The sequence below is a fragment of the Ochotona princeps genome, chromosome 25 (genome assembly GCF_030435755.1).
Source record: "Ochotona princeps isolate mOchPri1 chromosome 25, mOchPri1.hap1, whole genome shotgun sequence".
NCBI classification, from domain to species: Eukaryota; Metazoa; Chordata; class Mammalia; order Lagomorpha; family Ochotonidae; genus Ochotona; species Ochotona princeps.
Genome location: NC_080856.1, coordinates 4,519,769 through 4,545,493, shown reverse-complemented (window position 1 = coordinate 4,545,493; position 25,725 = coordinate 4,519,769). Strand labels below are relative to the sequence as shown.

The 25,725-nt window shown below is 44.1% G+C and overlaps 1 protein-coding gene across 1 annotated transcript in view; it reads left to right on the top strand.

The window, feature by feature from the left end:
• SND1 (staphylococcal nuclease and tudor domain containing 1) overlaps positions 1–25,725 on the top strand; it is a 383,215-nt gene that overhangs the window by 130,319 nt on the left and 227,171 nt on the right. The window contains exon 11 of the mRNA XM_004592504.4: positions 11,578–11,667. Coding sequence (XP_004592561.2) covers positions 11,578–11,667 — 90 coding nt within the window. The remainder of the gene's footprint in view (positions 1–11,577; positions 11,668–25,725) is intronic.

The window sequence follows — 25,725 nt, the reverse complement described above, 5'->3', positions numbered from 1 at the left end:
TCTGTGTTTGTGTGTGTGTCCATTCTGTTTTTCACGTAAGTAGTCTAGAAAACAACCAAAATACAAAGCGGCACAGACATGCTGTCTTTTCTCACTTTACTCTTTTGAGCCCAGGCTTGTATTCTGTAGATCAACAGCAAGCTGCCACTTACTTTTCATCATTTGCTGCCTAGAAATATTTGAGGTCCCTATCAGGTCTTTGACTTTGAACTTGAATGTTGTTCTCATGGATCTCCTGTCCTTCCTGTCTCATTATCTCAGTCTTACAGACTGACTCTTTGGGATCCTTATCAGAAAGACTGTGCTGACTTCCCATGTGCAGCAGGTTGTTCTTGTGTAAAGCCATCTGACAACAGCAAAAACTTTTTGCTCAGTTATGTGTTGGAAGCCATGTCTGTGCAGGGAAAGGAAGCAGCCATAGGGCTCCAGAATTTCTTCCAGCATAGAGCTTCATCCCTCCCCCTCCTCTTCCTCTCTGACTCCCTCCCACAAAGGCACAGCCACTCAGTTCATACTTCAGTGTCTGATCTATGAATGTATCATGGCATGGTAAGGATAGGAAAAGTATACTACATAGTTTCCTAGCGGAAAGGCAATTTCTAAGTGTCCCTGGGAATCCCACTGCAGCGGTGTCTTTAGCTGAGGCTTGCCTCTGGAGCCTGGGAGCTGCTTGGCTGCTGGTTGCGGTTTCTCGTGAGCCTTTGCATCCCTTGGCACTTGGGGCTATGACAGGCGGAGCTCTGATTACACACACTCTGTGAAGGATGCCCAGGGTTTGCTGCCTAGATGATGGCTCTGGATCCCTTGGAGATCAGGCGCTGTTTATTCTCAGGGGCTTGCAGGTTCTAAGCCGGAGGAAAAGGCCCTGCAGCTGGGTTCCTTACGTGTCTTTCCCACCTCTCCCCGTTCTCGCCCTTCCTTTCCTGCCTTCATTGTGTCTGAGCAAGAGCTGTTGAACCAGCTGTTGGCTGGCTGTGCCACTGGAGAGAGCAGTCCCCTGTGTTGGTCTTGAAAGTGGCTCTTTCACATTGGCATGTTCCCATTCCTGGGTGATATAATAACACATACTGTGCATGGGAGATAATGGATCAGGCGCTGCAAGGACTGAAAGCTGCCTAATATACTCCTGTCCTTTTTATAGTGTGAATCTCTTCTCCTGGCAGGTTGCCAGGACAAGTTTGCAACTTGGCCTGTTTCTTTGGACTGCTACTTCCTCTTTTATGCAGGCAGTCTGTTGGGTAGACTAGTTAGGGAAGGAGAGAGGTGTGTACTCTGGCCATTCTCTGGGAGCATGAGGGAAGTTTCTATCTATCTATCTATCTATCTATCTATCTATCTATCTATCTATCTATTTTTATTGCATTTCATTTTTTTAATTAATTACATTGCATTATGTGATACATTTTTTATGCACTGGGATTCCCCCCACCCCTCCCCACACCCTCCCTCCACGGCGGATTGCTCCACCTTGTTGCATTTCCATAGTTCAAATTCAGTTGACATTCTTTCATTGGAGGTATTTACCAAGCATAAAGTCCAGCATCTTATTGTCCTGGTAAGTTCAATGGTTTCTTGGTGAGACCATCTCTGGTCTGAAGGTACAGCCGGCAGAGTATCATCCCAATCAATTAAAAGCCCCAATATAATATTTCCAACCATTTACAACATTGTGGCATTAATTGACATGGTATTGATTAACCAATATGTTAATAGGAAAATGCAGGTTCTCAACCACAACCTGTGACTTCTTCATAGACATTTCAATTTTGGTTTACATTCAACCGTGTTCTATACACCTTAAAATGGCTTAGATTGCTATTCAGCTGTCTCATGCCTATTTTAATTTTAGTATTTAGCAGTTTATAACATTGAAGCACGTTTTCGCTGAACATGGCTGTTTTTCAGGTGGTCTAACTCTGTAATTCTAACAGGATATGTCAACAGTTTAGGTGAGCATGTTTAGGAGGGGTGTGCAGAGAAATCTTCCATACCCCAGTGAGGAGTAACTAATCTTTGTGTCCCACCCAGTGAGTTATAAGTGCATCCCCGCTGACTGTTTCCTGTCTGTTTCTAAGCTTTCCTTGTTGTTCTCTGTCTATCTATTCTAGTTTTGTTTGCTTGTTTGTTTTGAGGGGTTTCTGGAGCGCTCCTGATGGTTATTACGAGAGGGGGTGGGGACCCAAAATTGGAAGCAGACAAGGACCAGAGAAAGCTCCTCTCCCTAGTCCTGAAGGAAGTTTATTGTTCTTCTGTTTCTTCGGACCGCTCAGGGATCCTGGTTGTTGTTCCAATGACCTTGGATCCTGCAAGGCAGGATTTGGGCTTCTTCCATCCCATGTGGTAGATCCAGTTGGGGGTGGGTGACCTCAGAGTTCTTGGTCTCCGAAGGCACTCCATTTCCCGTGGTCTCTTTGGCAGTAGGGATGTAGCGCATGAGGGAAGTTTGTTCTTGCAAAATTTTGCATTCCACATTCATTCTTCAGTCAGAAGTAAGAAGTATCTGAGAAGCTTTCACCACCCCCACTGCCCGTTAGTGCGATGCTTCCCGTCATCTTCAAGGCTTAGCAGATACTGAATCCATCATTTGTTAATTATGTATTCATTAAAGATTCACTTATTTATTTGAAAGGCAGAACAAAAGAGAGGGAGTGAGGTAAAGAGAAAGAGAGAAGAGATTAAGAGGGATTTTCCTCCACTGTTTTCTCCCTAAATGACTGCAGCAGTTAAGGCCAGGCAAAGCAAAGCCTGTAGCAGGAACTCCACCCTGGTCTCCCATGTGGCCCTGGGCTATCCTTGACAACCTTCCCAGATACAGCAGCAGCAAGCAGGATCAGAAGTGAACAGCTGAATTTGTATTCACATCAGGGTTTGGAATGCCAGCTTCAGAAGTGCCTGCAGCTTAACCTGTTACACTACCCTAACAGCCCTCCTATAGCCATTTATTTTTACTTAAACATTTGGACATTTTTCAAGCTCCTCATTATGCTGGTCTGGCCTTTCTAAACCTCTGATTTTTTTTTCTGCCCATTGGCTACATGCATAACAACAACAACAAAAGAAAGCATCTTTTATAAGTGTGACCCCCAAATTCCTTGTTGTTTATTGGAAAACGTACATCTTGGCCTTCACTGTGGACCTGCTACATTGAAGCATCCTGTGTGGGCCTGGGAGTCTGCATGTTGCAAAGCTCCTAGGTGACGTCGGGTACACTGGGGCCTGACAGTCCCTGCTGGGTTGTTTTTGTCCTTTGGTGGTAGTGCTCGTGCAGCAGCACCCAGGCTCTGGGATAGGCACCAGATTCCAACTCCTCTGTTACTGGTTCTCTGACAGCAGTATTGTAAGCCTCATTGTTCTTGTTGTGAAACGGGGATTATGGTATCAGCACAAGCATTAAGTATTCTTATAGGATTGCCATCAGCATTAAGCCTGCTTATTAGGATTGTTATAAATAGCTACTATTATAATGGCTGAAATTGTTGGTGAATTTTGCACACACTAGTTGACCCTTACATTGGGGCTCAAATAGGGAGAATTAGGTCCTTCATGTGCTGTTTTATTTATCAAAGAACAAACACTGTGTAAAATGAGCCCCTTTTAATACCGTACTTCCATATTTTTCAGATAGATTTTGTATTTATTCTTTGCATCCAGTAAAGTGTTGAAATGTATTGGATTGCTGCAAATTTTTTATTATCAAGATCATGTGTGTCTTTGAAATAGACTGTTTGCTTTTAAGAGGTATTTTGAGTGGGGAGTATAAAATAGAGGTAATTGGAAAATAGCTTTTTTGTTGTTGTTGTTAAGCAGCATCTGAGGATGTATTTGAAAATGTGCAACCTATGTCTGTGATCCCTGGATGCACCATCGATGGTATCTTAGAAACAGACACAGTAGCTGCCATTGTTAGAGCTTCACTCGGCTGTGACTTGTTGCTTCCTAGTCAGCAGCCCCGCCTTGAGCGTATAAATGTATGTCTTCAAGACCAAGGGGGAAAGATCTCTTATCCTCAAAGGTCTTGTTTCCTGGCTGTCAAGGAAATTGAAAGGTTCTTGATTATAAATATATCCAGGACACGTGGCACTTTTCCTATTTTACGGCTAATTCAAATGGAAATTGCAGCCTTTGTTTATTTATTAAAATCTCATGAATGAAAGGGCAACTGGGATGAGTCCATTATTTACTGCCTGAAAGTTTATCCATATTAATCTGCTCATGTCAGTTGCTTTTACTCTAATTCAGCTGTCAGTTTTAAGATCTTCATGGATTATAATTCTGCTTGACTGCGTCAATTAATGTATTATTGTTGGAGTCTGTCTTTTCAAACGGTCACACTTGTTTTTGACCTTGTATCGTCATGTTTGCAGCTAAATCATTCCCTCTGCCTCATGGAAGGATGCTTTATTGGAAATACATCTTTCATTTTTTATTGAAAAATGAAATATGCTGTGTTTCTTAAGGGAAAAAGACTGGCCAATTATTATGCTGCACAAAGGAGTAAAAGTGGGACTTTGTGAAGAGTGGGATGAAGTGTAGAAATGAAGTTGGAGACTGCTTCACCCAAAACATTTCTACATATTTATAGAATTTTATAAAAAGCTTCCAGGTTCCTTTTTCAGCTTTGACTTTGTCCCCTAGTTATTTCAGTCCCCCCCACTCCGCTCTGTTCTTGTCCTCAACCCCGTTCCTTTTCTCCGCCTACATTGCCAGTATCAGGAATGCATGTTTTTTTTTCCATTTCTGTGCACTCTCATACTTTTTTTCTGCTTCCATAGGTCTGTGAGTAGCAGTATGTTATTTGTCTGTTTTGGGTATGTGTTTGTTTAGAGTTTTATTGTATCATTCTGTTGGTTTTTCTGTTCATGTTTTCACCAAAGTTGTTTATTGTTAAGGATGTTCTAATTCGTTTGTACTGTTGTGGATTCCATTGCTTGACAATGCCATACACTCTTTTAGTGCAGACATTGTTTATTCTTGGACATGACAGTTTTCTAGGAGATATATATATTTGAAAGAGAAAGCGGTGAATTTGGCTGCGGGGTGTGGCTTGTGGGAGCTTCCGGCAGCGTGGCAGCTGCTCACGGTACCTGGGCCAGATTGGACTCAAATGCTTGGGACCCTGGCCACGACCACCACTGCAAACGGTGAGCTAGTCCTAGGCTTTGGGTGGCCAGCATGCCAAGTGGCACCAGCCTCCACTCGCTGGCCACCTGGTGGCAAGCTCTAGGATCTTGGGGATATGTAATTGCTGCCTAGGGACATCCATGGATAAGGCCACTGTGAGTATAAGTGAGGAATGAATCCTGTGTTACTCCCAATGAACAGGTCACTGTACTTGCAGGTAACCGAGGGGACTGAGACCTGGTGGTTTGGAGAGGAGAGACTGGAAGATTTGTATGGGTCAGATGGATTCACCAGCCCACATGGGAGTACTGAGATGGGCTGTTAGTGCAGAACATCGCTGACTGCCACATACCAGCCCGCACGAAAGCTGTGGCTAGTGTCCTGTCTGGCAGGACTAGATCCCAGTACCTGACTAGTATTGCAACAGGAGACGGGTCACATTAGGCAGGGTCATGACACTAACCAGCACACGAGAGAACCAGGTCTGGGTGTAGATTTTGTTGGGGATAAGTGGGCCAAACCCTGTGGAAATGTAAGTTCCATTGGTTAGCTCCAGAGTTGGGGTGGAAATGGGCTGAACTAGATGTGAACATGGAACCTGCAAACACTCATAGGCCGAGAATAGGCTGGGCAGGTCCAAGCTGTAGCACTTGCATGTGCATCCTAAAACAGGGTGTTGGGCAGGCTGGGCCATAATTTGCTCCAGCTCATATAAAGGCCAAGATGGAAGGCCAGGCTATGCTGGGCAAGGACCTAGCATCTGCTGGAACGTGTGAAATCTGGGTCAGGGAGTGGGCCTAACATGGGTACCTGGGAAACTCCCCTATGGGATCATAGCTCCTGCTGGTGACCAAGTGGTCCAGGCCTAGGTGTTGGGCAGGCTGGGCAAGATAACTCCAACTGTTGGCTAATATGGCTTTGGTTTTGGAGGGAGCAGACCAGGAAGGGCCAAGCAAACCTTAGCTCACCTGCAAGTGCAGAAACCAGACTGGAGCACAGGTCATGCTCAGCTAGGTCTTACACCTACTGTTTTTCATGAGCCAGGGATGGGAGCAGACTGAGCAGAGACCGGTTGCAGCAACCACCAGCGAGTGTTGGGACTTGGTGCAGACTGGGTCAGGCCAGGATAAAGCAGATAAAGCCAAAGTTCATGACAGGTGAGGAGCTATGCCAAGCTGGGTCAGCAACCATTGGCACGTGCAAGATGTATAGCTAGGAACAGACCTGGTTGGGGAGCTAAAGGGATACGCTGACTGGGTTGTGGTTCTCACTGGTGAGTGTGGGGGCTGGAATGGGAGCTGTGTTCTGGTCTGGACATGGCTGCAGTTTCCCTTGGCACAAGTATGTATTGGGACTGAGTGCGCTGGACTGGGCTAGACTCCAGCACACACTGGTGTTTGTGAGAACCAGGGTAGGTGTAGGATGGGATAGGCTAGATCTCTGCCCCTGCTGAGCCAGGTGTGGGCTGTGTTTGCATATGGACCAGGGTTGGCTGGGCTGTTACACCCAACAGTAAAAACTGGAATGGGTGATGGCCAGTCAGGAAAGGCCACTGTTCCTGCTAGGACAGGAGGTGGACTGATTAGGGCTGACCCATGCATCCACTGATGGGCACAAGATTTGGCAAAGACATGGGTTCTGATGGAGGAGCCTGGAGAACTTACCCTGCAGGTAAACACAAAAACCATGTTAGGGAGCAACCCAGACCAGGCTAAGGAATGGTACCCACCGGCATATATTTAGCACAGTATCCCCCAGGTATAGGAAGGGACAAGGAGAATATTGAAACAGTGGTCTTATTCTCTTTCCTGTAGCCTTTGGCCCTTTGAGCCCTAATCAGCTATGTAAAGATCATCAAAATAAAAAAGAAAGGTTAAGTGGTGTGCACGCGCACACACACACACACACACACACGTACACAGAGTGAGGTTAGGGCCATGTTTGGCTGGGGGTGGATATAGAAAGAGTCACACCAAGCATGTTCCACTCTATCCTGGTGTACCCTTGTCAGGTTGTCACAGAGCCCACACTTTGCTTCCTTGTTGTCTTTCAGATCAAGACAATGTGATAATTTCCCTTTGATGTTAGAATGCTTGAGAGCTTCCTTAGGGTCCTTTTCAATCTTTGAAGTTTACAGAACCTCTTTATGCAAACACCATTGATTCGTGTGATCTCAGCAGTGCAAATCATTCTCCCAATTCATATTTGTGTGTCTGACTTCCTTGTTTTCTTCATTTCAATGGCAGAGTCTCTCAGGCTCTTTGGTTGGACACCTAACTGCTAGATGAAGGTTGGCCTTGCTAGCTTACCCTAAGTCTTGTTCCTACCCCTGTCCTGTGGTCTGCTCTGCTTGTGTCTTTTCATGTCTGATTGTTTGCTCATCAAAATCCGCGAGTCATCCTGGATTCTACCTCTTCTTTTGCACTTGCCACTTCCTCTAACACAAAATATTTCTCTCTTCATAACTCCCTCTCTGTTTCCACTTTGATATATCCTGCCAGTTTTCCTTTCCATGTTACCACTGTCCAACCTTTTGCCTTGTTAGGATGTCTTGTGTTCTCAAACCAAAGGGCAAAGTAATTCTTGCTACTGTCACAAATGTGTCGCCTTCTTCTATGAACTCTTGTCCTGCGTTGTGCAGTAACTATTGGCATCCTTGCTGTTGATTGAACCCAGCAGGCATGCTCCTAATTTGCATTGACTGTTCGCATTGCCTTTTTGCAGATGACTGGACAATCCCCTATTTCCATTATCTTTGCTTTGACCTTTCCCTGTGTTTATGAAGTCTTTTCAAAAATTTTGGGTGCGTTAATATACTTACGTATTTTTTCCTCTTTCCCTAAAATTTGTTTCTATTCAGCTTTATAAAATCCTGCATTATCTCAAGACCATTAAGTTTTATGACAACAATTTTTAAAGTTAGCCTAAGGAAAATTAGACCTAAACAGTGGTTGAGAATACCGGCTTGATTTGGAGGTTCCTTTCATGCTCTTGAAATGAACATTGATCAAGCACACACCTGCCCTCCCCCATTTTTGGCAAGTAGCCAAGCGTAGCTTTCTGTAAGCTTGCCAAATGTGTCTCACATGCTGGATGTGGGTGTTGGGCCTCCCTTTCCTTCTGGTGAACAGAGGTGATGGCTGCTGTCTCTTCCTTTGCTAACGTGAGTCATAGTGGAGCCTACATGCAATGTCATTTTTGAAGATGAACAGTGATTACAGCACATACTGGTTTTTATATTACCCACCCACCAGATCAAGCAAGCATTCTTGTCTGCTTTTACTTTGGAAGGAAAAATTTCCATGTAAATTAGAATCTAGACATCCCATTTTAAAAGCAGGCAAGATTCAGCTAAAAGTTCTGTTTCTCAGAATATATTCCATGCCTCAATTGCCTCTTAGAGGTTTCAAAGGCTTTTATGTACCTGGTAATTTGGAAGAATTGCTTTTATTTTGTGGTTTCTTTGGGACTGCTAATATCTCTCTTGTAAGATGTTTGCAGATGTCAATGGCTCCTGGCTCTGAAGGGTTAGAGTAGCAAGATCATTCTGGTCTAACTTGTGGTATCTTTCTGCTTTAGCTGGTAATTCGTGAGAGGTGTATTATAACATTCTTGGGTTGCCCTGTTTTGTATTGGAGTGTTTTGAGCTAACCATTTATTCTCCTTTTTTTCTTTTGAGGGTTTTTTGACTAGCCCAGACCGTTAGTGTGTTTAAAAAATGACGTTGTTACATAGGCAGCCATTTCCACACATTGGGGTGCCTCGTCCTCGGCTCCTTGTTTGAACCGCTTTTCTTGCCTATGCATTCCTGATCTGGGATCTCCGGTCAAATGGTCTTCCATTTTACCTGTGTAGGATTTCAGAAAATGAGCGTTAAGTGTGGAAGTTCAAGTTCTCTGGCAAATCATAAGGCTATTTATGGTAAATGTGGTTTTTGTTTCCTAGTTTACTTCAAAAAATATTTTCTTTTGTTGCTTGTTGAATATGAGTACATTGGCATTTCCTTTTCCTGAGGGAGTATTCTTATAATCATTGATTTTGTCTTCATTAAAAATTGTATTGTTAAAAATCCTATTATCTGACATATTCTAACCATCCAGCGTTAATTCAGACACTATAAATGGGTGTCATCATCAACTCTGGTTGACCCTGCATATTCAACTTGGTGGCTGCATAAATTTCTTTACCCCGTGACCCATTATTTTCATTTCATTTCCGGCTTGTATTCATAATCCTATACATCTGTCCTTGTGTTACTAGCATTTCCCTGTACTTGGAAAGTCTCATACATCACATTTTCCATAGTTTCTATCTGGAAGTTCCAACCTTATTTGGGAGAAGGACATGTCTTTCCTTCCAAACAGAATACTGAAAGGATGCAGTGTGCAAGCCAAGGATGAGTGTGAAGCTCTGATGGCAGAAATAGTGATTTGTATTCAGAATACAAATAATGATTTGTATTCTGTTCATACTAGTGAATTGAAATGTTCAGGATATATTTTAGTAACACTGAAACTTAGCTATCTAGCATCTATTGAAATTAACATGTATTTAAAATAGGGTCATTAAAATTAGGAAGGTGATTGTGTATAGAAAGATTTCAGAAGTAGCATGTTCTTTTTACATTCATAATAATAAACTGCAAATGTAAAAACTTTTGGGGATCTTGAAGATTCCCTGTTACTGTAGTACCTGAACTTTGCATATCATTCTTTTATAGCTATTTAATCCAATTTTAATTCTTTTATAGTGAGGCAGAAACTGTGCTTGGTTCTGGAAAGGTACAGAAAACCAGATGGATAGGGTCTCTTTTTGAAACTCTCAGGCTGTTGGGGGACTAATTATACATGCGCAGACAAGATCTTGTTCTTCGAAACAGTCTTCATCTTGTACACCTCACCCAAGGCAAATGTCTCTTGTTTGCACTACTCACAACTCGGTGTTGGACTCCTGCTCCTTGATTCTCTCCATTCGCTCCATTGCTTGTTCCTTTCAATTATTGTCTTAAAGTGGTTCCCATTTAAATTTGTATCTATTTCAATTTCCATCACCTACAATATGTAGGTGAGATAAAAAAGTAATTGTGTAGGAGTATTCATGTCTTCCTGCTTCTCTCTTACTACTTTTTCTAATTTTTTTTCCCTTCCAGTACTTATTTTATTCCTGGTTCATGCCTATCCTCAAACTCAAATTAAATAGAAATGTTTGTTGATTACTGAAACTTTGCATTTGCTTGAATTCTTAAAGCTATTTAGTCTCTAATCTGTAAATGAAAACTTGGTGATGTTTGTAGGAGGAGGCTTTAAATTGAGACCATCCCCATATTTAGGTGAGTGGCAGGAGAATTTTGCAGCCATTTCCTTGAGTGAGGCTTGAGAGAAGCACAGTGGGAATGTCTTCCACGCTGACTCCGGCCCAGACATGGAGCAGTCAGGGGTGATTAAACCCCAAGACCCTTCTGAAAACCTTCGGCATCTCCCTCTCTCTGTTCGTGAGGTGTTCCATCTCCCGGCTCTCCCTGAGAGCTGCTTCTCCTCATTCCCTGGTTGCTCTGCAACTAACTTCTGGGGTCTTATTTCTATTCTAAGCTGATGAAAGAACACCTCAGAGCTTTCCTGGTAACACAATATTCATGGGAAATGTGTATGATGGGAAAAAAAATCCATGTATGTATTTCAAAATTCCTTGTATCAAAATAAACTTACATTGTAATTATTTAATGATTATTTCACTGTAAAGGTAGACTTGCTGGTTTACTCCCCAAATGCCCACAATAGCTGGAACTGAGCTAGACGGAAGCCAGAGCCAGTGTTATCCAGATGACCTGTGTGGTTGATAGGGCCTCACCCCCGTCTTGCCAGGCTCATTAGCAGCAAACAGTATCGGAAGCAGAGATACTGGGACTGCAACAAGAACTCTGACGTGAGATGTGGGAGTCAAAAATGGCAGATTAACCTACCACACCGCAAAGGCAAGGCAAGGAGATAGATCTGCTGTTAGTATTCACTGTCTGAAAGCCTGCCCCATTTGTGAAGAGTTTGCAATAGTCTTGCATTTCATCTTTGTAATAGTTCTTCTGTTACTCCCTTAGACTCTAAATTTTTTTAATCCAGTATTACATATTAGAGATTTACTTTACGAAGTTGAGTGTTGGTTGATGCCTATTAAAGCTGTCTGGAGTAGTAGAATTAGGTTTGTAGTGTATTTAAATTCATCCTTGTATGTTACTTTCCTTAATTACTAACCTTTATGTCACCATTTTGGGTTACTACAAACTTCCATTGTTTATTTTTAGCCCGCCATGAGGCCGACAAATGAATTTGCAATTATTTATTTCTGGGAAGTATTTATTAGTCATTTGTTATGATTATGATTTCAAATACGCTCTGGTGTTTGCTTTAGCTGTGATTCTTTCGTCTTTTTCATTTCTGATGTGGCAATTCATTTTGTTTTTAGGATAAAAACAAGAAGCTACGCCCTCTGTATGATATTCCTTACATGTTTGAGGCTCGGGAGTTTCTTCGAAAAAAGCTTATTGGAAAGAAGGTAAGTCATGAAAGAAGCCTAGTTGGGATGTTGCATTTATTCTAATCGTTTGGAGGCTCTTATTCTAAACTGGGCCTTTTACCAGCAAATGACAATCCTTCACCTAGTCAAGTAGAATCACTTTGATATGAAGAGAGACTTGTCTTTGTGTCAGGAGTGGTGCCCCTTGGGAAAGGTTTAAAATTGGGGCCCTGACCACAGTTTGATTGCCAATACTCTCACGGTAAATTCCAGGCTCAATTCCAGTTTCAATAATTGCATATTGCCCTGAGCTCTATTCACTTGGCTTTCTGTTCTGTTCAGCTACCTCCATTAAATGTCTGATGCTGGGGACTTTATTGGTGGAGAGTGTGGGTTGGCTGTGGAGGTGGGAGGGTGGGTCTTCTGGGCTGGTGCATGTTTGCTGGGGCATTGTGTGCTGTGACTGCACCATGTGCTGCTAAGGCTGGTAGGATTTCTGACAGCCTCCGCAGAAGGTGTTGTGGGAGCATTTTTTTATGAAAAAGGGATGTGGGCTTGTTGGTAGTGCCCATGTAGGCCTTGCGGCACACGGGCCTTGTAATCCAGCTCAGTAGCTTGGCACTGCATTTCCTGGTGTTCTTGGTTAGATGAACAGGTAATGATGATGCTTTAGGATCAGAATTCGCCGCTCTTGGGAGCTGGTTGTTTACCTTGTAGCTTTGCCTTCCCTTCCCTGATATCCCTGTACTGCAGATTCTGGGAAGTTCTGTCGCATGATGAACAACAACAACTAAAGAATTGTTCTTTGATGGTAATTTGGGGAAGGACTGTGATTCATCTTTTGCTTAGCTAGCTTCAGTTGTTATTCTAGGAGAAATGCCTTATTTTGGGTCATTTTTATTGTATCTTCACAAAAGTAAAGCCATCCTGTTTTTTTTTGTTTGTTTTGTGGGTTCTTTTTAAAGTCACATTAACATCTTTTACCTAAAGTATTAATGTTTTTGACAGGTATAGTAAGAGCTCTGGTCTTTGAACTAATGCCAAAATTGTGTTTCTTAGACATAACTGTTAGCCATGTTGTTACATATACTGTTATCAGTAGGATGATAAATTGTATTAAGAGATTTTGAAGTCGGAGATAAGATTAAATTGCTAAGTAAGTAGAAGAACCAAAGAAAATCTCCTAAAAATGACTGTTAAGTCTCCTCAGAGAACAGGCTCATTTGTCATTCTATAAAGCTTGACAGGATGCTGTATTCATTCATGAAGTACAGCGCAAATGGTAGCTTTAAGTCTCTTTCAATTTGTAGACCTCATGTTATCTGATCTAATGTCTAACATCTCAATTTCACCAAGTTGATATGACATCACTCACTTATTGGCTCATAAACAGTTGCATATAGGCAGCTGAAAACTTCCCTCCCAAGTATGCCTTTCTGTCGCTGTCCCGCAGCGATGGACTTGGTGCACGGAGCCGATAATAACACGCGTGGACCCTGACTGATGGTCAAAAGCCGAGGTTTATTAGTAGCATCAGACTTTATACTCTGAGGGTCATATAGGAAAAGGGAGGAAGTGCTGAGCTTATCAACAAAACCATTAATGCTTGTTTGGAACTCCTTTTGTCTTGTATATTCCACCAGGTGTTCTCATATACATATGCAGATGATATCCAATAAGGTATACAAAAGGTAGCCATTTGGTTATTCTCCAAATATTATCCAACCAACTGTAGTCCTGTGCTCACTGACCTTTTCGGGTCACAATGTCCTCCTACACCTTTCTTCTGAAATCCATCCAAACGACATAGGCAGGGGTGAACATGCATGTTTGATTCATGTACAGCCAGTAGTCAGGCACATATTATGATATCCACCTGCTCTCTTGGAGATTGTCCACCCCTGGTTCTGCTTGGGCTCTGGGAACATAGATCAGAGCTTATTCTGCAAGCCCCTGAATTGTCCAGAAACGTTAGCCCACGGGTCTGCTCTCAAGGACTCCTGTGCCTGCCTCTACTGTAGAAGAGGAGTGACCTTAGGTGTCAGATATGGTGCCCCTTCTTAAATAATTAGGTTCCTTTTTAATAGGAGAAATCCTCGATCCCTGGTTGTATTTGTGCCTAGGTTTTGTCCCCTGTACTGACATCCTACAAATGATGAATACTGTATCTCTGTGTAGGGGCTAGGATGCAGCTCAGCTCCATCAGGCTGGAGTATCCCAGATGTAAACTGCTTTTCCTGCCCCACCACCTGAAAGCATTGGCCTATGAGTTGAGACGTGCTGGACAGTGTTTGCCTCTGGGGGCTGACTAGCATATAACTGCACACTCTGCCAATTCCCTTCAGTCCTCTGCAGCCGTTAAGCATGGCTGCTGGTAATGAAGAGCCACCGCAAGGGAGTGTGTGTGCCTGTGCACATGCAAGCTGGTTAGGGCAGCCTAGATTAGGGCACCAGAGTCATGGTCGGAGAAATCTTTCCTGCCAGAGTCCCAGACATGACTGTGTGGGGTCTGGAATGTGGAGATGGAGCATTGGAGGGAAGCTGCTGGACTGTGTTGGTAGATTTGGTGGCCTCCATCTCAGGTGTGGGGATATCTGCTGTCCCACTGTGAATACTCCCTTAGTTGAAGTAACCACCATGCTTTTGGAGCCTAGAGGTTTTAATTTTTTCCCTGTTCATTTTTGGCCTAGCCATTTCTTTTGTTCCCTCTGGAGCTGTGTCTTGAATCCAGGATGCTAGTAGTAGTAGCAGCTCATGCTTGCTCACTACTGTGTTTGCATGTAGTCTAGCAGAGCTCCTCATCTGAGGAGATCAGCAGAAGTGAATCAGCATGGATCTGATTGGCTTGGTTTTGTAACCACGCTGTGTGTGATTCCTGCCAGTGTCACTGCCTTCTCAATGCAGTGCTCACTTCTAGGGATGGTGTGAGTTGTGACACATGTGAGTCCATGGCCCTGGTGATTTCACATTGAGGGAGTAGCAGCAGAGTCTGTGTTGGTCCTTGAAGTGTCTGAATCACCAGCTTCCTGGTTGCGAGTTCTCCTCACTGCCTGCTGTTTACTACCTGCCATCTCTAATCTTTTTACTAAGGAGCATTCATGAGAGTACATTGAATCAAGTCTGATACCTTCGATGTGGTAACAGGGTGTGACTGATATCCTAAAAGAATCAGTGACATTCTTTTCTTGTTGTAGCCTCTTTCTGTGTGTCTGCGTGCACACACACACACACACACACATCCCTTAATGCTTGCATTGCAGTAGTTTACATGGCCTAGTCATTGTCCTTTCATTAAAATAGGGTGTTAACTGAGCATTTCCTTGGGATTTCCTCCTAGCCATCTGAGAGACAGAATCTATAGTCAAATCTCAATATTTTTAATCATTTAGTACAGCATTTACAAATGACATATGACTCATTCCCATAACTTATGTTCCCTAAGTACAGAATTTCCATTGCCTTGGTAACCGTTGTGTTCAAGTTGCAATTTGTTAGACTGTTTGGTCTGCTAAGTAGCCTGGTTCTTTTTGGTCACTTAAAAATTTGTTGTTTTAGATTTCTGTTCAAAATCATGTATTTCCAGAGGTGTTTTCTTGGAATGTGTAGTTAGGAGCCATCTGCCCCGTGCCAGACTTTGATGCAAAATAGGCAAAATCGGCATTCTGATTCTTGGCGGTCTCTGGCACTGTCTCAGGCTGCTTCTTCACCATGCCTTGCTGAGCAGACAGTCGCCTTTCACATGGCCACATGTGTTTTCATCCAGGCCCCCGTTGCTAACAGACTTCATAGTTGCTCACGCTCCTTCACCACGCCTTGCTGTGCAGGAAGTCACGTTCCACATGGCTACGTGTGTTGTGATCCAGGCACCCATGGCTAACAGACTCCAAGGATGCTCACGGTCCTTCGTCAGACAGCAGGTTTCCAGTCCCGGGATCATTGACTTCCGTGATGCACTCTGTGTGAAGGGCCAGTTTGGTGTCAAATGTCTCCTCCTCGTTGAGTGCCCTCTGGCTGCCTTCCTGCGTGTTTCCTGCACCCTCTTGTTCTCACCAGGGGCTGTTCCTCTCTCCTCCTGTGGGGAGTTGGGCACCGTGGAGGCCCTTCACATTGTGATCTTCTTTTCCCTGGCCTGGAAGGTCCAGTAGAGTATGTTAGTCAAACCACCTTCCCTTTCTCATCTTTTTCTGCTCCCTTCCTTGAGGTTCTGGAGTGCCTTCTGTCCCCTCAACCAACAGTGCTTGAGCATGCATGTCCTCCTGTCACTGTCATTCCTCTTTCCTAACAGCAGAGGAAGTTGATCCTTTAGTCCTTGAAGTTGTATTGGACTGTCTCCATTTTGTATCATATGTATATATGTGCATATATATATATATATATATATATATATCAGTTAGCAATGATGTATTCAGTGGGTTATATTTTAAAGAAGCAGTATTTTTTGTTGATGTCAGTTAGGGTCTAGTGTCTGTTTTCTTCTTCCCAATGCCCCTTTTGGTAAATAGGTACTTAATGAAGTAGTTAACTCTAGGAGGCTGGAGGCTATGGAAATGTTTGCATAGTCATGTAAGATTATACAAAGGGAGGTGAACATAGGACTCATTTGACTTGTTCAGGGTTAGCCATATATGCAAGAGTCTGGAAAGTGGGGCTGCTGCTTTTTCAGGAAGCCCTGCCCAATGTAGAAGTGGCTAGTACTGTGTGCAGTGAGTCCCACTTCTTGGTTAACATGTTTCTGTTAACATGGGCACCCCTACTGCTGTTCATAGCCTAATCTGAATTTCAAAGGTCTAGTCCTTTACATGCAGTTCATAGCATTCAAAGTGTAGGTCACTTATGTAGTATCTTATAGTGCTTCAACTTGAAGGATAGGCTTGCCATTCCTTGGGTTCTTTATTGTGTAAGCACTTTTACTCTACGCTTTGACCATGGAAGGCATACAAGGGATTTGTGTTTCTGCACTTAAACCCATAGAAATTCAGTACGTTATGCTGATACCTCTGTTGTGTTGGTGTCCTGAACTGAGGACCATCATGAAAGGTGTAGGTGCCTGTCAGTGGTGTGTACTTTGTTGTAGGTGAGGATTCTGGCACTTTTCTAGCTACGGTTCCTTTATGTAGTACTATCTTCCCATGCTGCAGCCTTGTCCAAATCTCTTGCTCTCAGGAGGTGGTGATAGCACCGTACATCAGCCTTCAGAGCACTGTCCACCCTCTAGACATTATCTCATTAGTCTTTGAGACGTCCGCATGAGGTGTGTTTCATCAAATTGTTCTGCAGAGAAACCTGTGTCAGGCTACAAGTGCTGCTTCTAGTTAGACAGACAGTGGGGGCAAAGGCAACCTTACTAAGCCAGCACTGGAGACCATTTCCTCACCCACACTCCCTTGGCACAGCTGGGACTTTGGGAGAGAAAGGTCGGATGGGAAAGGGTGTTGCTTTTTTTTACTACCTCTGCCTGGGTTAGGGTAAAGTTGGTCATTGTGAAAGGATAGGGTGCGTGGGATGAGTTCCTTCCCAGGAGATGTTCAAGGGCAAAGCTTCCCCAGGCAAAATCCCCCCCTCTGGCAGACCACTGAACAGGGTTGTTCTTGCACCCAAAAGCACAGGAGAGTCTCATGCTGTGACTTACAACACTTGTGACACTGACAACTTGGTTAAGAGTTTAGGTTTAAGTCCCTCCTGCTCTGCTTCCACAAGGCTGCCCTAAGGACATGTGGGAGACCAGCAGGGATATCCTAGCTTCTGGCAGCATCCTGACTGGACCAGGCACTATGGGAGTGGGGAAAAGTGGATAAAATGTGGAGGGTCTTGTTGGTTTTTTTTAAAGATTTATTTTTAGTTGGAAAAGCAGATTTACAGAGAGAGAAGGATAGCAAGATACATCTTTGATCATTCCCATAATGCTGCAATGGCTGGAGTTTGAGCTGGTCTGACTCCTGGAGCTTTTTTCTGGATTCTCATGTGGGTGCTGGAGGCCCAAGGAGTTGGGCCATCCTTTGCTGCTTTTTCATGTCTGAAGCAGGGAGCTGGATCAGAAGTGGAGTAGCTGGGACATGAGCTGGTGCCCTTCTGTGGTGTTAGCACTGTATACAGAGGATTAGCCTGCCGCCATGCCACCCCCAGTTGTTGTTTTTGAAACCCACACATAGAGGCTCTTTCTGTTGCTGTGTTACCTAATCGGCTCTGTAAAGCTGGCATTTTGGGGATTCTTGCTTTAATTACCTCTGAATTTTAGCTCAACTTTTATAAATGTTTCTTTTGTCACCTCCACATTTTTCCCTTTACATTAATGATCAAACAGGCCCTGAGGTTGTGAATGCATTGTGATTTAAATTGACAGGCTTATATGAGGTTGCTAGTCCTTGCCTTCTCAGAGCCAGCTGTTACCATCGGTGTGGCTGTAAATTTTTTGAATAACTGAAGCTATTCTTGAAATTGGGGGTTTTGCATGCAACAGACATTTTTGGCTGTAGTCCTTCTTGCTTGGATGTGATGAGATTGTGTTTGGGGCTGGCTGACCTTTGCCCTTAGTATTTGGGGAGTAATCCTGTCTCTTACCCCTTGGACTGTTGGCTGTCTCTTGTGCTGAAGGAATAGTAGCAGAAAAGCAGAAATGACTGTGGAGTGCTTGTTTCTGGAAACTCAGCAAGATTTGTTCTTCTTGCCACCTTAATGCTTTTGTTCCTCTCAGTATGCAGATTGAAAAACACCTTGGTACCTGGGGGCTGTCAAGGTGTTCAGCTGAACATCCACTCTTTGGTGAAGTGCATTGTTTGTGTAATGTATATTGTAATATCCTCTTCAAAAAGTTAAATGTGTAAACTAAAAATTTCAACTGTGTTTCAACATGTTCACCTGTGGGAAATGATTTATTAGCTACCAGAATCCTCAAGTTTCTCATATCTCTAGGTAATTCTCTTGTATTACTTTGTTATTAAAAGAGTTGCTTCCCAAACTCCCAACTTGCTTACATCTTTCTGTTGAAAGTCCATACATTTGTAACAAACCTTTTCTTGTCTTAAGCCACTCTTTGTGATCTCTTCAGCTGCATTTCTGAAATGTTGTCATTGGGACTGGAAGTTTCCACAGTTAAACCCTGCAAACTGAGTTTTTATTTTAGGGGGAGATTTGTGCTGAATCAGCTCAGCTGTGTTTGGGGGTAGGGAGAGGACAGGCTTTTTTCTTCCCCCACTTTAAAAATATCCCATATGTGCCAAAAGCCCTCTAAATTGTGCTGAATTGCAAATCTTCAAAGTTCTGTACCTCTTGGTTCATAGAGAACATTCTTCTGAGCTTGATCTCAGTGATAGTGTACACAGTGTCTTGTTCACACTGAAGGAGAGTGCATAGAAAGACTGGGTTGCAGATGTGTGCATTTGAGAACAGTGCCGAGTTCTTACTGTGTCTTCCCAACAGCTTGATTTGCTGATAAGGGATAAGATAAATTATTTGTGAGCACTAACCTTCCATCATTTCTTTCTCTGTGGCCTCTTTTTCTTCTTTGCCTGGTAAAGTTAGGCTAATAGTTCACATTGCTGAGTCCATATTTCCCAAGGATATGAATAATTTGTGAGTGGGAATGTAGCCTGAATGAGTATGTGTTTGTTTTAAAGCTGAGGTTCTGTTGACTCCATACCTGGGTGACAGAAGTGGTATTTTAGAGCTACATCTTCGTATGTGGTGCGATGAAGTTAGATGTTAGTACAGGCTCCTTGTTGTAATGTATGTAATCTTAGTGCTTTCTGCTCTCATCTTTTATTGATGTGGAACAACCTTCATTACATCACTTATGCAGCTATTTCTTGCAATTTTTCAGTTCTTAAAATGCAGTAATTCTGTCTAGGTTTGCTCACAGACCTTTCAGTTTTCATCATCTGTAGAATGGATTGGATTGTCTCCTCCAAAAATCTGGACCTTTAGAACATGACATAATTGGAAAGAGTCTCCATATGTAATGAAGTCGTATTGGATTAGAGATCAATGACTGAGGTTTTCCTAAGATGTCAGTAGTTCACAGAGAAATGAAGGCTGTATGGCAATGAGGAGTGATTGGCAATCAAGGAATGCTATTGATTGGTGGGAGGCTCTAGAAACAAGGACAATTCTTGCATAGGGTCTTCAGAGGCATAATGAGCCTGAATACACCTTGATTTGAGATTTTCTCTGGATCACTCTCCAAATGGTTGCGATGACCAAAGCTATGCAGGTTGAAACTGGGAACCAGGAGCTTCTTTCATGTCTTCCAGGCTTAAAAACTGCAGCCTTTCTCCACTACCTTCCCAGGCCATGATGTAAAGTGGAGCAGCTGAGACTAGAATTGGTACTCATATGGGATCCTGGCACCTCAGGAGGAGGATTAGCTTGTTACATTAACCCATCAGCCCCTTGATTTGGTACTTAGATGCTCTAGTTTTATGCCAGCTAGTTGGTTGTACTTTAATATGGCTGCCCTAGGAGAAGTAGGAAGGCTGTGACGATGCTTCTAATAGCTGGTCATTTGACCATTCTTAGCCTGTGTACCGGTAATGCACAGTGTGTCTTTTGCCATGGCAGTCTGTGGGGTAGGTTTTGACAATGTCAGTGTTTTCACCTCTGGCCCCTGCCCATCCTTCTTCCTTTATATGTGTTCATTGTTGCTGTTATTACTCCTTCTGGGTGGTAAAACCATCCTTCCTGCAGGCCAGCTGACAGCATTAGAGACATGGCTAGGCTTGAGCGTATGTCCTGTTCCCTTGGTAGGTTTATCCCCACAAGTTGTTCAATTTCTTTTCTCTGACAGAGTGCTGATGTCCAGTTTAGAAGGTCACTGTGTGCCATAGCGTCCTCATCACAGGACCTTCCCCACTTCTCCTTTGATAATTAGCAGCATTTGGAAAACATGACACAGCTCAGAAAAAAAAAAAAAAACACATTCCTTCCAGGAGCTCTTGATGAGCTGTGCTCAGTGCATTCAAGGTTGATGAATAGAACATTAAGGATCATCACCCCCGCCCCCCAGGCTCTCAAAGGCTCTCTGGCACAGTTTGCCCTTTGTGAGTGAGCATCCTGCAAAGCTGTGGTAGCTCTCCCTTCTGAACCTTGAATCCCAGGCTGTCTTCAAAGGCTCTGGCACAGTTTGCCTTGTGTGAGCATCCTGCAAAGCTGCGGTGGCTCTCCCTTCTGGACCTTGAATCCCAGGCTGTCTTCAAAGGCTCTGGCACAGTTTGCCTTGTGTGAGGGAGCCTCCTGCAAAGCTGTGGTGGCTCTCCCTTCTGGACCTTGAATCCCAGGCTGTCTTCAGTCTTGCGTTTTTGGACCTGTTGTTTTCCTCTGCTTTGCCTTTTCACCTTTTCTTTCTTTAAGAAGTTGGCTCAGATGTGAGCTGTGTTGTTTGTGTAACTGAGTGTGGTTGGTCTTGTGAAAATAAAGGTCAATTGTTAGTGTGTTCTGGGGCTTAGACAGGAAGCTCTTGGTCATGCCTAGTCATTCATTAGGTAAAAACAGCATTAATGTGGGCAGACAGCTTGCTGGAATGAATGCATTTGTATGATTCATTCAGCAGGTGTTTGTTGGGCAACTACTGTGTGCCAATCTTTGTTCTAAGATTTGAGAAAGAACCTTACAAATACTCATTTATTTTAGAAAAGGTCTTTATAATTGTAATCATTTCCACCTGAATTTATTGCCACCTGTGTCTCAAATGGCTTGCAAATTAATGGGAATAAGATGGCATTGTCATACGAGCTGTTGACTAAGAACAGCTGTGAATGAATGACGGGATTAATGTGTGCTGTGCAAGTCCTAGGTGTCTCACAGAGGTGTCTTCTGCTGGGTGTCTGTGTGCTTCTTGGCCGTGGCCGCTGCTATACTGCTCTCACTGACTGCTGTGTGCTTACACTGCTGGCTTTCTATACCATAGTCTCTGTTTCCAGCTGCTTACTCATTAGGCCAGAAGTAAATATTTTTGTTTTATAGGATTTTTTTGTATTAAAAAACCACCTAGGTTTTGTTGTTGGCTTTTTAAAAAAGAAAGATTTATTTGTTTTTATTGGCAAGTCAGATTTACAGAGATAAGAGAAAGTTCTTCCTATGGCTCACTCCTAAATGCTTACAATGACGGAAATTTAGCCTATCCAAAGCCAGAAGGCAGGGGCTGCTTCATGGTCTCCCAAGGCCTTGGGGCATCTTCTGCTTTGCCAGGCCACAAGCAGGGACCTGGATGGGAAGCGCGACCGCTGGGATATGAACTGGTGCCCATTTGAGATCCTGGCGTATGTAAAGGGAGGATCAGCCACTAGGCCGTCGAGTGGGGCCTTGTTGCCATTTCTGAATGCCATCAACTACACATTGGCTCAGACTTTAGTTGGCAGCTTCCTGACCCCCTGTTTCCGTCTCCTCCCCAACCTGGTTTGCCTGATCTAATTCATTCATCCTTCCCTAGTAAATGCTGCTCCCTCTGATTTCTGCCGGCTTTCACATTGCTGTCACGGGTTTCTGATATGTCACTACTTCTGATGATGTCTGCTTCCTCCCACAAACAAAATCTCTAAATGAACGAAAAACGTTGGTGGAAAAGCAACTATCTTCACACAAGACCCAAATTTCGAAGGCGAATCTTGTCTCTGTTTCCAACTTCATCTTCCTCCTCGACCCTCCTCTTGATACTGTACAAGGAATGTTTCGCTTGTTCCCTAGTCGTGGGAAACCTTTTCCTACTTTCTTGCCCTCACATGTGTTTTCCTGTCAAGGATCTTTGTCCTGTCCTGTGTTCCTGGCTTCTCATTTAACAGCAGAGGCTCTCTGCCCCCTAATGCATTTGTGCTCATTCCTGTAATGGGACTTCCTGGCTCTAACCTGCTTGCCACCATTACAGGAAATCCAGCCTGTTTTATGTTTCATCAGCTGGATGCCTAATGTTGGGAATCATGTCAGGCCGACTTGAGGTATAGTGCTGGTCACTGATAATAGAAGGATGCATCACAAATTTATGGAGATATTCTGTTTAATTGATGAGTTAATTTTGATGTAAAAAAGGTATTTTGGTGTAGAATAACTGTTTCACTTGATACATGGAAGATGAAAAAACTACGTGGATGGCCACATCTCCCAGGGCAGACCTAGGCCGAAGCTAGGAGACGGGAGTCTCTTCCTGACTTCCCATACGATTGAGAGGGACCCAAGCCCTGGGTCCATCTTCTGCTAACTTTCCAAGGTACCCTAGCAGGGAGCTGAGTCAAGAGTGGAACAGCCGGAACCCGAGCTGGTGCCCATATGAGATGCTGGTGTTGACAGAGAGTGGCTTTACCTGCCTGCCACAGTGCCATCTTGTAACCATGGTCCTTCAAATTTGCTAGAACAAATAGGCTTCTCACTTGTGATCTCGAATTATTAGCTGATATTTCCATCTATTTGGCAGCGTGGTTGTTGACTGATGCAGTTTGGCCGGTGTTTGAAGTCTTGAGGAGACAGCCTAGCAGTCACTTGGTATTGACGATTAGGACTATTTCTGTGTCTCGTCTTCCTAAGTGAGAATGTTTAGCATTTGTAATTTGTTCCCTTTAAGAATGACAGAGGACTTTACTCAACTAGTAGACAACAAGTTGATATTTTCGGCTTCCGTTCCTCATTATTTTGGAACTCTGAGTGACAGAACTTGATGGCTCCTGACTGTGCTGCTCCGCTGCCCTTCCCCTCCCCCGCTCCGCGCTCACAATGTTCTGCTGCCTCATTGTAGTCCAAATGGTTTTGGAAGGAAGGAAGACAGTGACTAGCTCCCGCTTGCCGCTCTGCCTGGCCGGTGCTGCCGAGCCCTGTGGCGCAGAGCCCATGGCAGTGCGCTCGGGGATGCAGCTGAGTGCTGGGTATGGCTTGGCCTGTTTTCACCACCTCTAGGTCTTTCACCCAGTTTTATTGCAAGCTCAGGAAAAGAAGGAGGGGAACAGGGAAGAACAGAAGAGGTGGCGAAGCATTGGTAGAAGGAGGTTTTAGTGAGAAGCATTGTTTTGCAGGCAGCTCCAGGTCTGGGAAAGCTTGGTAGCTTTCTGGTCGAATGTCAGTGACTGGGAGAGAAAATGTGCTGTGCGTGGTTGTGTGTTCATGGTGCCTCTCTGTGCACTTGTCAGCTGGCCACAGTGCTTTGACAGTTGTGATTCCGTGGGCTCGATAGTGTGGGAATTAAATCGAATGTGGCCACTGCTTGAAGAATGCGTTTGGGCCAGGACTGAGATAGAAGCCGACAGCTCCAGCGCAGACCTGCACCTTGTCCATAGTCTGTCAAGCTCCGTTAAAGTCGTAGTACGTTTCTGTGACCTAAGGCCTGTGGCAGAAAGCAATGATTGTGTTTGTTGTAAAATGTGTTTCTTTCTCTGAAATCAGAAAGGTGATCCTGAAAGGCTCAGTTAGCCTTCTGAGCTTCTCCAGTCAGGTTCTGAGAGCTCAACACTTCCTTACGAAGCTCTGCTGACAGTGGCTGCTTCAGTTGGCATGCCCATTTCCAGGGTCGGAGACTCTGCTTCCCACCCCTTGCCATGGCATGCTGGAGCCATGAGCCCAAAATACACCTGGTTTCCAGATGCCACTTTGGTATTGACCATTTTGTAAACCCGTTTCTAAAGGGAGAGCGATTGGCCGTGCCCAGCAGTTTCCTCCTGAAGTGTTGTGAAGATCCACAGCTGCTTTTCACATAGATGTACTCAGGTGATCCTCCATAGTTGACCTTGCTATCGCCAGGCACTCATTTGATTTGTACATGTTTCCTTACGTGTCATTCACTGCTCGGCCGCGTGACGGTCAGGTGATGTGCTGTGAGGACAGCCCCGGCCTGGGTGTGGGAGATGCTGTCATACAGAGCTTGCAGATTTGCGCTGCTTCTAGCGAGCAGTTTCATCATCTTCCCCCAGCTCTGTCCTTGCGCACGGGAGGCAGGACAGCTCCTTGCCCACCTTCTGGGTGTATTACAGAGCTAACGGTCACAACACGGTTCCTGGAAGTGATTCCGGCTGGGGTCACAGGCCCAGTTCAGTGTTGGAGCAAGCACCACTTTGCTCCTTCCGTGGGCTACGAGGCCCTCAGAGGTTTTCTGTTATTTGAGGCCTAATGTTTGTTTCCCACTATCATTTTTCAGTTCATGAAATTTTGACAATAAAAATGGCTTTAGGAATCTCAGTTCACCTGCGTGCTTGGCGTCTTCCTGTTGGCCAGTTCCTCTGGTCTGTTAGTTGTGTGTTTGCTTGCGGCTGGTGCCAGGGAAGAAAAGCAGCATGCAGTGAGCTCCACAGCATGGGAGAGTTTTTGAAGATGAAAGAAAAAGATGACTCTTGTTGCTGCTCTCTTAGTATTTCTGGTTAGGTGGTAATCTTAGCTTTCCAAGAGAAAAACGGTAATAAAAAACCACTAAGTCTCAGTAGATTTGTTATTTATTATTTTTTTTATTGGAAAGTCAGATATTTAGAGAGGAAGATCTTTTGTCCATTGATTCACTCCCCAAGTGGCTGCAACAGCTGGAACTCAGCCGATCTGAAGCCAGGAGCCCAAAATCTCTTCCGAGTCTCCCACGTGGGTGCGGGGTCCCAAGGCTTTGCGCCATGCTCGACTACTTTCTCAGGCCACAAGCAGGGAGCTGGATGGGAAGCGGGGCTGCCGGAATTAGAACCAGCGACCCATAGGATCCTGATGTGTGCAAGGCTTGGACCTTATCTGCTAGGCTATTGCACCGGGCCCTAGATTTGTTATGTCTGTTTTCCATTCAGGCACTCACAGTCACACATTCCCCCTAGCTTCTATTTGACCACTTTCTTTTTGTGCCCTTTTTGTTTATTTATTTCCCCTTGCTTTTCCCATGGTCTCCATTTTCCATAGCATTTGTCAAAGGTCTCAGGCATTCCGCATGGACAATGAATTTGTAGACTTGTCATATCTATCATTCATTTCCCAATGCATCCACATCATCCGCTGTTGGGGCTGTTGCACTGCGGCTCTCGAACGTTTCTGAGCTAAAGAAGAAAAAAGTGATTAGCTAAATGCCATCTATCTTCCCATGAACATGCAGCTGAACTCAGTCAGTACCATAGTTGATAACAATAGCTTCGCTCTGCATAAAGTCCATTTAGTTGTTCTGTG